The sequence below is a fragment of the Salmo salar genome, chromosome ssa21 (assembly GCF_905237065.1).
Source record: "Salmo salar chromosome ssa21, Ssal_v3.1, whole genome shotgun sequence".
NCBI lineage: Eukaryota > Metazoa > Chordata > Actinopteri > Salmoniformes > Salmonidae > Salmo > Salmo salar.
In genome coordinates, this window is record NC_059462.1 from 35978231 (window position 1) to 35993342 (window position 15112).

A 15112-nucleotide genomic window follows, 5' to 3' on the forward strand; every position below is an offset into this window, starting at 1 on the left:
TTCCAAACTTCTTCCATTTAAGAATGATGGAGGCCACTGTGGTCTTGGGGACCTTCAATGCTGCAGACATTTTGTGATACCCTTCCCCAGATCTGTGCCTCAACACAATCCTGTCTCGGAGCACTACGGACAATTCCTTCAAACTCATGGCTTGTTTTTTGTTCTGACGTGCACTGTCAACTGTGGGACCTCATATAGACAGGTGTGTGCCTTTCCAAATCATGTCCAGTCAATTGAATTTACCACAGTTGGACTCCAATCAAGTTGTAGAAACATCTCCAGGATGATCAATGGAAACAGGATGCACTTGAGCTCAATTTTGAGTCTCATAGCAAAGGGTCTGAATACTTATGTAAAAAACCTGTTTTCGCTTTGTCTACACTTTGCGTAGATTGATGAGGAGGAAAAATGTATTCAATACATTTTAGAATAAGGCTGTAATGTAACAAAATGTGGAAAAAGTTAAGGGGTCTGAATACTTTCCGAATGCACTGTATTTAGAAGTTGGTGTTAATTCCATTTAAATTCATCAATTCAGGAAGTACAGTAAACTGAAATTCCAATGTCAATTGCCTTATTAAACATCATAGGAATTTCTGTTTACTTCCTGAATTGACTGAATTGAAATAGAATTAACTCCGATCATGTCTTATGTAATCGTACAGACTAGTCTACAATAAAAAAAATTGTCCATGAATTAAGAAAGAGAAGATACATTAGTAACGACTAAGTATTTCATATTAATAACATAATAAGTATTAAGCTGTAATGGTATGAAATTGAAATAAATTTAGCATAGAAATTGAAAAAAGGGACTTTTTTTCTCTCGCTATGCCATAAATTACCATGAAATAGACAGATGGCTTATGTCAGAATTTTTGTAGCAGGTTAGGAGAACTTACGCAGCAGGTTAGGAGAATTAACGTAGCAGGTTAGGAAAAGGGTTAGGCTTAACTAAAATGCAAAAAAATGTCAACTTTAGACGTCCATTTGACTAGCCAACAGCCTTTTATAAATATGGATGAGTAGACACGAGGGTATTTTATTAGCAGGAGCAGTTGCTGCTGCTCATCAGCTGGGGTGAGACTCCATTTAAATCCGATCGAGCTCTCAGACCGTACCCTCAATTTACAGTAGCACAGCCTAGGCTAGGCCTACTGCCTACTTCCCTCAAGAGCCATGCTGCTCTGGTTCTGCAAACTAAAGGCCGATTTTCTTCTTGAGCAGATGGGCAGGGGGCCGGAACATAAATTCTAGACTGCAAATTGACCGCAAGAAGCCCAAACAGATATAATATTTGACAAAAAATTATAATTTCAAACCTTGCTTATAACTTGTATACAATCAGATACAGTATATTTCTATTATGCATGGGAATCTTTGTCATCTGTAATCTCGAAATAGTCTTTCTTAATGGGTATGTTTATAGTTAATAACTCTCTAAAGGTTATTTACTTTGGTTCTATTAAGTTATCAGTGGGTCAGAAGGTCTCAGTTAGGTCTCCGTAGCATCTGGCTCAGTAGCTATACAGTAATTGTTTTGGGACAACAAACAGCCTTTCCTTAATGTTTCCTTCTTGTTTCTCTCTCTCTCTCAAAATTCAATTTAAGGGCTTCATTGGCATGGAAAACATATGTTAACATTGCCAAGCAAGTGAAGTAGATAATAAACAATAAAAATTAACAGTAAACATTACACTCACAAAAGTAAAAAAAAATATTAAAGACATTTCAAATGTCATTATGTGCAAATTGTTAAAGTACACAAGGGAAAATAAATATTGGTTGTATTTACAATGGTGTTTGTTCATCACTGGTTGCCCTTTCCTTGTGGCAACAGGTCACAAATATTGCTGCTGTGATGGCACACTGTGTTATTTAACGCTGTAGATAAGGGAGTTTATCAAAATTTGGTTTGTTTTCATGTTATTTGTGGATCTGTGTAATCTGAGGGACATATGTGTCTCTAATATGGTCATACATTTGGCAGGAGGTTAGGAAGTGCAGCTCAGTTTCCACCTCATTTTGTGGGCAGTGTGCATATAGCCTGTCTTTCTCTTGAGAGCCAGGTCTGCCTACGGTGGCCTTTCTCAATTGCAAGGCTATGCTCACTGAGTCTGTACACAGTCAATGCTTTCCTTAAGTTTGGGTCATTCACAGTGGTCAGGTATTCAGTTTTTTTGTTAATTCTTTCCAATGTGTTAAGTAATTATCTTTTTGTTTTCTCATGATTTGGTTGGGTCTAATTGTGTTGCTGTCCTCGGGCTTTGTGGGGTCTGTTTATGTTTGTGAACAGAGCCCAAGGACCAGCTTGTTTAGGGGACTCTTCTCCAGGTTCATCTCTCTGTAGGTGATGGCTTTGTTATGGAAGGTTTGGGAATCGCTTCCTTTTAGGTGGTTGTAGAATTTAACGTCTCTTTTCTGGATTTTGATAATTCTGCTCTACATGCATTATTTGGTGTTTTACGCTGAGGATATTTTTGCAGAATTCTGCATGCAGAGTCTCAATTTGGTGTTTGTCCCATTTTGTGAATTCTTGGTTGGTGAGTGGACCCCAGACCTCACAACCATAAAAGGCAATGGGTTCTATAACTGATTGAAGTATTTTTAGCCAGATCCTAAATGGTATGTTGAATTTTATGTTCCTTTTGATGGCATAGAAGACCCTTCTTGCCTTGTCTCTCAGCTCATTCACAGTGAGGTGGAAGTTACCTGTGGCGCTGACGTTTAGGCCAAGGTTTGTATAGTTTTTTGTGTGCTCTAGGGCAACGGTGTCTAGATGGAATTCATATTTGTCGTCCTGGCAACTGGACCTTTTTTGGAACACCATTATTTTTGTCTTACTAAGATTTACTGTCAGAGCTCAGGTCTGACAGAATCTGTGCAGAAGATCTACTGTAGGTGCTGCTGTAGACCCTCCTTGGTTGGGGACAGAAGCACCAGATCAACAGCAAATGGTTAGCCAGCCTGCCAGCTTAGTGGAGTCTGCCACTAGCACAGTCAGTGTAGTCAGCACAGCTATCCCCATTGAGACCGTGTCTGTGCCTCGATCTAGTTTGGGCAAAACTAAACATGGCGGTGTTCGCCTTAGCAATCTCACTGGAATAAAGACCTCCTCCATTCCTGTCATTATTGAAAGAGATTGTGATATCTCGCATCTCAAAATAGGGCTACTTAATGTTAGATCCCTCACTTCCAAGGCAGTTATAGTCAATTAACTAATCACTGATCATAATCTTGATGTGATTGGCCTGACTGAAAAATGGCTTAAGCCTGATAAATTTACTGTGTTAAATGAGGCCTCTCCTCCTGGTTACACTAGTGACCATATCTTCCGCGCACCCCACAAAGGCGGAGGTGTTGCTCACATTTACAATAGCAAATTTCAATTTACAAAAAGAAAAATGACTGTTTTCATCTTTTGAGCTTCTAGTCATGAAATCTATGCAGCCTACTCAATCACTTTTTATATCTACTGTTTACAGGCCTCCTGGGCCGTATACAGAGTTCCTCACTGAGTTCCCTGAATTCCTATCGGACCTTGTAGTTATGGGAGATAATATTCACATTTTTGGTGACTTTAATATTCACATGGAAAAGTCCACAGACCCACTCCGTTAGGCTTTCGGAGCCATCATCAACTCAGTGGGTTTTGTCCAACATGTCTCCGGACCTACTCATTGCCACAGTCATACCCTGGACCTAGTTTGTCTCTAGTTTTTCCTCATAATCCTGGACTATCAAACCACCATTTTATTATGTTTGCAATCGCAACAAATAATCTGCTCAGACCCCAACTAAGGATCATCAAACTCCGTGCTATAAATTCTCAGACAACCCAAAGATTCCTAGATGCCCTTCCAGACTCCCTCCACATACCCAAGGACGTCAGAGTACAAAAATGGTTAACCACCTAACTGAGGAACTAAATTTAACCTTGCGTAATACCCTAAATGCAGTCGCACCCCTAAAAACCAAAAACATTTGTCATAAGAAACTAGCTCCATGGTATACAGAAAATACCCGAGCCCTGAAGCAAGCTTCCAGAAAATTGGAACGGAAATGGCGCTACACCAAACTGGAAGTCTCCCGACTAGCTTGGAAACACAGTACCGTGCAGTATTGAAGAGCCCTCACTGATCATCCAATTTTCCAACTTAATTGAGGAGAATAAGAAAGTTCCCAAAAAATGTTTTGATACTGTCGCAAAGCTAACTAAAATGCAGCATTCCCCAAGAGAGGATGGCTTTCACTTCAGCAGTGATAAATTCATGAACTTCTTTGACGAAAAGATCATGATCATTAGAAAGCAAATTACCGACTCCTCTTTAAATCTGCGTATTTCTCCAAAGCTCAGTTGTCCTGAGTCTGCACAACACTGCCCGGACCTAGAATCAAGGGAGACACTCAAGGTTTTTAATACTATATCTCTTGACACATTGATGAAAATAGTCATGGCCTCTAAACCTTTCAAGCTGCATACTGGACCCTATTCCAACTAAACTACTGAAAGAGCTACTTCCTGTGCTTGGCCCTCCTATGTTGAACATAATAAACGGCTCCCTATCCACCAGATGTGTACCAAACTCACTAAAAGTGTCAGTAATAAAGCCTCTCTTGAAAAAGCCAAACCTTGACCCAGAAAATATAAAAAAACTATCAGCCTATTTCAAATCACCCATTCCTCTCAAAATGTTTTGAAAAAGCTATTGCGCAGCAACTCACTGCCTTCCTGAAGACAAACAATGCATATGAAATGCTTAAGTCTGATTTTTGACCCCATCATAGCACTGAGGCTGTACTCGTGAAGGTGATAAACTACCTTTTAAAGGTGTCAGACCAAGGCTCTGCATCTGTCCTCGTGCTCCTAGACCTTAGTGGCTGCTTTTGATACCATCGATTACCACATTCTTTTGGAGAGATTGGAAACCCAAATTGGTCTACACGGACAAGTTCTGGCCTGGTTTAGATCTTATCTGTCGGAAAGATATCAGTTTGTCTCTGTGGATGGTTTGTCCTCTGACAAATCAACTGTAAATTTCAGTGTTCTTCAAGGTTCGTTTTTAGGACCACTATTGTTTTCACTATATATTTTGCTTCTTGGGGATGTCATTCGGAAACATAATGTTAACTTTCACAGCTATGTGGACGATACACAGCTGTAGATTTCAATGAAACATGGTGAAGCTGCAAAATTGCCCTCGCAGGAAGCCTGTGTTTCAGACATAAGGAAGTGGATGGTGGCAAATGTTTTACTTTTAAACTCGGACAAAACAGAGATGCTAGTTCTAGGTCCCAAGAAACAAAGAGCTCTTCTGTTGGATCTGACAATTAATCTTGATGGTTGTACAGTCGTCTAAAATAAAACTGTGAAGGACCTCGGTGTTACTCTGGACCCTGATCTCTCTTTTGACGAACATATCAAGACTATTTCCATCTACGTAACATTGCAAAAATCTGAAAATGTCAGTCTAAAAATGATGCTGAAAAATGTATCCATGCTTTTGTCACTTCTAGATTAGACTACTGCGATGCTCTACTTTCCGGCTACCCAGATAAAGCACTAAATGAACTTCAGTTTGTGCTAAACACGGCTGCTAGAGTCTTGACTAGAACCCAAAAATTTGATCATATTACTCCAGTGCTCTCTACACTGGCTTCCTGTTAAGGCTAGGGCTGATTTCAAGGTTTTACTGCTAACCTACAAAGCATTACATGGGCTTGCTCCTACTTATCTTTTACCGATTTGGTCCTGCCATGCATACCTACACGTACGCTACGGTCACAAGACGCAGGCCTCCTTATTGTCCCATGAATTTCTAAGCTCTCCTATAGAGCTTCATTTTTATGGAATGGTCTGCCTATCCATATGAGAGACGTGGTCTCGGTCTCGACCTTTAAGTCTTTATTGAAGACTAATCTCTTCAGTAGATCCTATGATTGAGTGTAGTCTGGCCCAGGGGTGTGAAGATGAACGGAAAGGCACTGGAGCGACGAACCACCCTTGCTGTCCCTGCCTGGCTGGTTCCCCTCCTCTGGGATTCTCTGCCTCTAACCCTGTTACGAGGGCTGAGTCACTGGCTTACTGGTGCTCTTCCATGCCATCCCTAGGAGGGGTGCGTCACTTGAGTGGGTTGAGTCACTGACGTGATCTTCCTGTCCGGGTTGGCGCCCCCCTCGGGTTCGTGCCGCGGGGGAGATCTTCGTGGGCTATACTCGGCCTTGTCTCAGGGTAGTAAGTTGGTGGTTTGAAGATATCCCTCTAGTGGTGTGGGGGCTGTGCTTTGGCAAAGTGGGTGAGTGTTATGTTCCCCGGTTTCTGTGTTGTTGTGGGTTTGTATGTGTGTGTATTTCAGGAAATGGCTTCCTGGAATCCTAAAGCAGCTGATTGGTCGGCCTCATCGCTGATTGGAGCTCTGACCCCTCCCTCTCATCAGGGGAAACGGCTGTCTCTTCAATTACCAATTCATTCTCCAGCTTGATAAAAGCCAGTGTTCCTCCGTCAGGGAGGAGAGCTTTTTTTTATGTCCTATGTTGGTTGTTGGTCAGTGAAAGTTTTGTTGATATTATTTTGTAGCCGCTCCTTCAGAGGTATGTGTATGCCAATAGGACTTAGTGTTTTTGGTTTTTGAAATTGTTCACTTAAAGTATTGGTAAATTCTTCTGTTTCATTTGTTCCCAGGGGGGTAAGGGGAACGCACCTTGGGAGTGTTTAGGCAAGAGGCCTGCGGGCATACATAACCCATAGTATTTAATCTGTCTATGCACACTAGGTAAAACCTGGGCGGCCCACCCCCTGTATTTTGATTAGCGCGCCAGGTGGTGCTAAAGGTTAGTTAAGAAGTGGGAAGGCAAGTAAGGTAGGTGAGGGAGGGGACTCTTTTTAATTTGTACTTTCTTTGCTTTGGTTCCGTCCAGCCCCTTTTCCCCACATTACCGTGTTAATGAATAATAAATTCCTTGTAAACTGTATTTTTCTCTGTCATCCTTCCCCACACCTACGATCACATACTTTTTCACACCACGGGGAGTCGAGATGTAGCAGGGTGTTGTGTTCCTGTCACGTCCGGGTAATTTGCCATAGTAGAGCGGTCAGGGCGTGACAGGTGGTTGTGTTGGGTGGTTTTGGGTTTTCTGTTTATTGGTGTTTTTTTTTCTAGTATTCTATTTCAATGTTTTGTTTTCCAGGTTTTGGCCGGGTATGGTTTCCAATCAGAGGCAGGTGTCTTTCGTTGTCTCTGATTGGAAGCCATACTTAGGCAGCCTGTTTTCCTTTGGGGTTTGTGGGTAGTTGTTTTCCGTTTTAGTCTTAGTACCTGACGGAACTGTTGGCTGTCGTTTTGTTATTTTGTTGAAGTGTTATCATAAATAAAAGAAATATGAGCACTTTACACGCTGCGTCTTGGTCCCCTTTCAACAACCCCTGTGACAGTTCCCTACTCCAAGAGGCGTACGTAACAGTGGTGTTATATCCTGCCTGGTTGGCCCTGTCCGGGGGTATCGTCGGATGGGGCCACAGTGTCTCCCGTCCCCTCCTGTCTCAGCCTCCAGTTTTTATGCTGCAATAGGTTATATGTCAGGGGGCAAGGGTCAGTCTGTTACAGTATATCTGGAGTATTTTTGTCTTATCTGGTGTCCTCTGTGAATTGAAGTATGCTCCCTCAAATTCTTTCTCTCTTCTCTCGATGCCCTAGGACCATGCCTCAGGACTACAGTGGCTTGTGAAAGTATTCACCCTCTTGGCATTTGTCCTATTTTGTGGCCTTGCAACCTGGCATTAAAATAGATTTTTTTGGGGGGTTTGTATCATTTGATTTACACAACATACCTACCACTTTGAAGATGCAAAATATATTTTGTGAAACAAACAAGAAATAAGACAAAAAAACTGAACTTAAGCGTGCATAACTATTCACCCCCCCCCCCCCAAAGTCAATACTTTGTAGAGCCACCTTTTGCAGCAATTACAGCTGCAAGTCTCTTGGGGTATGTCTCTATAAGCTTGGCACATCTAGCCACTGGTATTTTTGCCCATTCTTCAAGGCAAAACTGCTCCAGCTCCTTTAAGTTGGATGGGTTCTGCTGGTGTACAGCAATCTTTATGTCATACCACAGATTCTCAATTGGATTGAGGTCTGGGCTTTGACTAGGCCATTCCAAGACATTTAAATGTTTCCCCTGTTTAGCAGTATGCTTAGGGTCATTGTCCTGCTGGAAGGTGAACCTCCTGACCAGTTTCCCAGTCCCTGCCAATGAAAAACATCTCATAGCATGATGCTGCCACCACCATGCTTCACTGTGGGGATGTGGTTCTCGGGGTGATGAGGGGTGTTGGGTTTGCGCCAGACATAGCGTTTTCCTTGATGGCCAAAAAGCTCAATTTTAGTCTCATCTGACCAGAGTACCTTCTTCCAAATGTTTGGGGAGTCTCCCACATGCCTTTCTGGACACCCTTCTGTAAAGCCCAGCTCTGTGGAGTGTACAGCTTAAAGTGGTCCTATGGACAGATACACCAATCTCCGCTGTGGAGCTTTGCAGCTCCTTCAGGGTTATCTTTGGTCTCTTTGTTGCCTCTCTGATAATGCCCTCCTTGCCGGGTCCGTGAGTTTTGGTGCGCGGCCTTCTCTTGGCAGGTTTGTTGTGGTGCCATATTCCTTAAAAAATATTTATAATGGATTTAATGGTGCTCGGTGGAATGTTCAAAGTTTCTGATATTTTTTTATAACCCAACCCTGATCTGTACTTCTCCACAACTTTGTCCCTGACTTGTTTGGAGAGCTCATTGGTGTTCATGGTGCCGCTTGCTTAGTGGTGTTACAGACTCTGGGGCCTTTCACAACAGGTGTATATATACTGAGATCATGTGACACTTAGATTGCACACAGGTGGACTTTATTTAACTAATTATGTGACTTTTGAAGGTAATTGGTTGCACCAGATCTTATTTAGGGGCTTCATAGCAAAGGGGGTGAATACATATACACACACCACTTTTCCATTAATTTATTTATTTTTTAACAAGTTCTTTTTTTTTCATTTCACAATTTTGACTATTTTGTGTATGTCCATTACATGAAATCCAAATAAAAATCTATTTTAATTCCAGGTTGTAAGGCAACAAAATATGAAAAATGCCAAGGGAGTGAATACTTTCGAAAGCCACTGTACCTGGCCTGATTACTCCTTGCTGTCCCCAGTCCACCTGGTTGTGCTGCTGCTGCAGTTTCAACTGTTTTGCTTGCGGCTATGGAACCCTGATCTGTTCACCCGATGTGCTACCTTGTCCCAGACCTGCTGTTTTCGACTCTCTCTCTCTACCGCACCTGATGTCTCTATCTCTGAATGATTGGCTATGAAAAGCCAACTGACATTTACTCCTGAGGTGCTGACCCTGCTGGTCGTCTATGAACATTTGAACAGCTTGTCCATGTACTGTTATAATCTCCTCCTGGCACAGCCAGAAGAAGACTGGTCACCCCTCAGATCCTGGTTCTTCTCTAGGTTTCTTCCTAGGTTCCTGCCTTTCTAGGGAGTATTTACATTTACATTTTAGTCATTTAGCAGACGCTCTTATCCAGAGCGACTTACAGTAGTGAATGCATACATTTCATTTCATACATTTTTTTTCTGTGCTGGCCCCCCTAGCCACTGTGCTTCTACATCTGCATTACTTGCTGTTTGGGGTTTTAGGGGTTTTATACTGTAGCACTTTGTGACATCGGCTGATGTAAAAAGGGCTTTATAAATACATTTGATTGATTGATTGATAGACATTTGACTTCAGATTCTAGTAGGGTGAGGCCGGGTGCTGCAGACTGTTGTAGTGCCCTCGCCAATTCGTTGATATATATGTTGAAGAGGGTGGGGCTTAAGCTGCATCCCTGTCTCATCCCATGGCCCTGTGGAAAGAAATGTGTGTGTTTTTTGCCAATTTTAACCGCGCACTTGCTTCTGTACATGGATTTTATAATGTCGTATGTTTTTCCCCCAACACCGCTTTCCATGAATTTGTATAGCAGACCCTCGTGCCAAAATGAGTCAAAAGCTTTTTTGAAATCAACAAAGCATGAGAAGACTTTGCCTTTGTTTTGGTTTGTTTGTCAATTAGGGTGTGCAGGGTGAACACATGGTCTGTCTTACGGTAATTTGGTAAAAAGCCAATTTGACATTTGCTCAGTACATTGTTTTCACAAAGTAAATGTACAAGTCTGCTGTTAATGATAATGCATAGGATTTTCCCAAGGTTGCTGTTGACGCATATCCCACGGTAGTTATTGGGGTCAAATTTGTCTCCACTTTTGTGGATCATGTATATGTTTTTGCTGTTTGTTCTTTGTTCTTTGTTATAGGGCTTAAAAGATTGGAGAAGTGGTTTACCCATTCATCTCCGTTTTGGATAGATAACTCTTCGTGTTGTTGTTTGTTTAGTGTTTTAAAATTTTCCCAGAATTGGCTAGAGTCTATGGATTCTTCAGTTACATTGATCTGATTTCTGACGTGCTGTTCCTTCATTTTCCTTAGTGTATTTCTGTATTGTTTTAGTGATTCACCATGGTGAAGGCGTAGGCTAAGGTTTTCTGGGTCTCTATGTTTTCGTTGGATAGGTTTCTCAATTTCTTTCTTAGGTTTTTGCATTCTTCATCAAACCATTTGTCATTGTTGTTCATTTTCTTAGGTTTTCTGTTTGACATTTTTAGATTTGATAGGGAAAGCTGAGAGGTCAAATATACTGTTTAGGTTTTCTACTGAAAAGTTTACACCTTCACTATTACAGTGGAATATTTTGTCCAGGAAGTTGTCTAAAAGGGATTGAATTTGTTGTTGCCTAATTGTTTTTTGGTAGGTTTCCACACTACCTTCCTTCCGTCTATGGCATTTCTTAATTATTCCGTTCCTTTGGCTTTGGTGCCTCATGATTGAGTATTGGTCTGTACAAGTACAGTAGACTGGTGATTTTGCTGTGATCTGATAAGGGTGTCAGTGGGCTGACTGTGAACGCTCTGAGAGACTGGGTTGAGGTCAGTGATAAAGTAGTCTACAGTACTACTGCAAAGAGATGAGTTGTAGGTGTACCTACCATAGGAGTCCCCTCGAAGCTTACCTTTGACTATGTACATACCCAGCGTGCGACAGAGCTGCAGCAGTGTGACCTATTTTTGTTGATTATGTTGACGTAGTTGTGCGTAGGGGGGCATATGGGGAAGGGAATGCTGTCACCTCCAGGTAGGTGTTTGTCCGCCTGTGTACTGAGGATGTCAGATTCTTGTCCAGTTCTGGCATTTAGGTCACCACAGACTAGTACATGTCCCTGGGCTTCAAAATGATTGATTTCCCCCTCCAGGATGGATAAGCTGTCTTCATTAAAGTATGGGGATTCTAGTGGGGGATATAGGTAACACACAGGAGGACATTTGTACTCTGTTAAGATCATTTCCTTGAGCCCGTTTTGATTAATTTCATGGAGTGCGTTAGGTCTGCTCTATACCAAATTAGCGTACCCCCTGAGTCCTTGCCCTTTTTCACACCTGGTTGTTTGGTGGATGGGACTACCAGCTCTCTGTAATCTATAGGGCAACCAGTGGGTCTATGTCCTCTATACCATGCTTCTTGTAGGATGACAATATCCAGGTTCCTGCTCTTTAGGCCAAAGGCAGATGACCTTAGGCCTTGGATATTCCAGGATGAGATAGTGAAGGCTTTGTGTTCCATAAAGTCTGTGTGTGTGTGTGTGTGTGTGTGTGTGTGTGTGTGTGTGTGTGTGTGTGTGTGTGTGTGTGTGTGTGTGTGTGTGTGTGTGTGTGTGTGTGTGTGTAAAACAGAGACTCCCCATGTACCCATCTCAGCTAGGGAAAAAGATAGTTAGAGATAGTTATACGAGGTTCCCAAAATGGGATGTACAGGGAGGCTGGTTAGGCTGCAGCTGTCCTTGTCTGACATATGAGCTGGCCATTCGGAGACTCTACACCACTGCAGAAGCCCGTCGGCTGGTACAGAAATGGCCCTACTGTATAAATCACGTCTCCAGTCTTAGCCAATAAACCCACCAAAATAATCCTTACACTGACTGAATCTGAATCCAACCCTGCTCTGCTACACTGTTCTGTTTTCCTGCCAAGATAGGATACCCTAACCCAGCCACCCTCCCCCTCCTTCATATCTCTGGTGGTGCTGTTAGATGGTACATGTTCAATGTTCTGTAACTGTATCAAAGGGAGTGAATTACATTTACATTTTAGTCATTTAGCAGACGCTCGTATCCAGAGCGACTTACAGTAGTGAATGCATACATTTCATACATTATTTATTTTTTCCGTAATTACAATGGATTTAGATGTCAATGGAGATAAGAAACACAGGATGATGATGATGATGATGATATGAGGCTTTTATGTCTTAACTGATTTAAATGTTTTGTATTCTGATTGAAAACATTTGTTATTAATAGATCATGATTGTTTTCATTTCAGCTGAGAAAGTCATTCAAGGACCTCAAGAAGAAATTCAACAACTTGAAGTTCAATTATATGAAGAAAAATGACAAGTCAAGGAACCTGAAAGCAGTGAAAAACCAAATCCAGCAGATAGAGATTTATGTTGAAAAGTTACAGGTGAGACACACCCTGTTTGCTACAACAACAAAATCACATTTCCCTCATTCCCTGCTGTTCAATGGTTTTGAAATTATTCCTAGGTCATGCATATTTTGTTTGCCTCTTTCTATCTTAATTCTTTCTCTCTTTCTCTCTTGATCCAGATATTGCAGAAACGGATGCAGGTATTTACAGTCAAAGTGACTTCCAGCACAGAGAAGCATCTAATAGGCAGTAGCCCCAGAGAGATAGAGGATGCTGTGAATGAGCTACAGAGACAGCTGGGGGACTTTGACAAGACTGTGGAGGAGTACAAGCAGAATCTGGACATGAGCGTAAAACTGCAGCAAGCCATGGATGAGGTGTGGATGGAGAAAACTTAAGACAAATCGTTTACCCTCTACTTGCCAATTGTGAAGAAAAAAAATGTTGGAGAAAAAAAATCAACTAACATCTTGTCAGAAAGCATCATAAAACTCAAGGAATTGGATATAGCGTATTTTGTGTTCGCCTAATATCTGCTGCAATTGTCTCACAATTTTTTCTGCTTTTGAATTTCAGTATAACTTCTGGTGTGATGAAGCAAGTGCTACAATTGTGAGAGTAGGGAAGTACTCTTCCCAGTGTAAGACCAGGGAAGCAGTGTCTACTCTATACAAGCAGTTTGAGAAGTTTGTTTGGCCCACTGTGCCCCAGCAAGAGGAGAGGATCAGCCAAATCACAGAACTGGCTGTCCGTCTGCATGGTAAGGAAACAGACCACACACAATAAACCACCATCTTGACTTTAGACAGAATTCTTATGGTCAGCTTTTTGGGAGTAAGGAAAAGTATGCCTACATAAAGCTGACCGAAAATGCTATTTCAAAATGTGGGGGGACATGTCCCCCTGTCCTTATTGGAAGTCACGCCCATAACACTGGCATTGAGGACTGTATGAACTGTTTTTAATGTACAGGTGCTGAGGAGGGAAATAAGTATACGGTGAAAACTGTCACCAGACACAATGAGATAGTGGAATCGATAAAGGAACTATCTAATGGATTGATGGATTTGGAGGCTAAACTACAGGTACGATGAAAAAAGCTTTTTTGCCTGGTTATTTTCCTCCGAGATTTGAATAGAAAATGCCTCTTGAAAATATGTGATTGTTCTCTAATTTCAGACTGAGGCTTTGAAGCAGGAGCCTGAAATAAAAGAATTGGATAATGACATACAAGAGGAAAACAAACAAGAGAAAAAATCTAACCAAGAAACAGGGAAAGCTGAGATGTACCCCCAGGAGTCTCTTGATGTGGTATGTTTATTGATAAGGAAACGGTACACCATTTTGTTGGCTTCTGTGGGTTTTGGATCCCACTTCTGAAACCATCTGTAATCTGTCAAAAAATATATATATATTTTCAGTCTCACAGTTTTTTATCATACTGTGTGAAATGTGGGTTCCCTTTCTTTTTTGGACATTATAATGTATGATTTCAGCAGTCTGAGCTGAAAGAAACTGGACACACTCCCGAACTAACCATGGGAATGAACGGGAAAGAGGTACCAATCAAAATAATTGAAAACACAAGAAGCAAGAAACCTCAAATCCGCAAAACAAGGAGCCAGGAACTACCAGATAAACTCCACCCACAACATCACAACAAAGTGTTATCAGAGAGCAGGTACCTTCAACCACCACCACCACTATCTACACGTACATCCTCCACTCACTCACAACACATGCTTGCACACACACACACACACACACACACACACAGATCTTTCAGGGGACAGGTGTTAAAGGGCATCCCCATGAGCATAGGAATATTTATTTATGCATCAAAACATATTACTTTAGTGCCGTGCTGCAAACAGGATACATGTTTTGGAATATTTTTATTCTGTTCAGGCTTCCCTCTTTTCTCTCTGTCAATTAAGTTTGTATTGTGGAGTAAGTACAATGTTGTTGATCCATCCTCAATTTTCTCCTATCACAGCCATTTCACTCTGTAACTGTTTTAAAGTCACCATTGGTGTCATGGTGAAAACCCTGAGTGGTTTCCTTCCTCTCCGGCAACTGAGTTAGGAAGGACACCTGTATATTTGTAGTGATTGGGTGTATTGATGCACAATCCAAAACGTAATTAATACATTCACCATGCTCAACGGGATATTCAATGTCTGAAAATAGTACAATGCACAAGGTGCAATTTCGAAATTGGGTAGTTTTACTCTTGTCTTGTCAGTCATTGCATACCTTAGAGAGCTATTTATAACTTGTCAGAAATGTCCAGATTAACTAGCCAATGTCAGCAAAAGTTTCTTAGCCCATAGATTTTGTTGTAATGTTTGAGTCACTCAAATATCACATGAATAAACATTAGGCATGGCAAAATATGTAGAATTGCAAGAAAATGTGCTTTAAACTGCAACATTTTCTCTGTACCCCATGACAAAATGTGTACAATTACAGGAAATAAGCTTTAAACCTGCAACATTCTCTCCACCAACAAGAAGGGTGTGAACAGTTTGTGTCAT

General features: G+C 41.5%; 1 protein-coding gene across 3 annotated transcripts in view; it reads left to right on the forward strand.

The window, feature by feature from the left end:
• The window catches only part of LOC106582274 (coiled-coil domain-containing protein 141), a 56441-nt gene that overhangs the window by 37657 nt on the left and 3672 nt on the right, over positions 1–15112 (forward strand). For 2 of the 3 annotated variants that reach the window (XM_014165182.2, XM_014165180.2), the window contains exons 18-23: positions 12468–12608; positions 12755–12952; positions 13152–13335; positions 13548–13660; positions 13755–13886; positions 14072–14256. In XM_014165182.2, the coding sequence (XP_014020657.2) occupies positions 12468–12608; positions 12755–12952; positions 13152–13335; positions 13548–13660; positions 13755–13886; positions 14072–14256 (953 nt within the window). The remainder of the gene's footprint in view (positions 1–12467; positions 12609–12754; positions 12953–13151; positions 13336–13547; positions 13661–13754; positions 13887–14071; positions 14257–15112) is intronic. The other variant, XM_014165181.2, reaches the window with a different exon arrangement.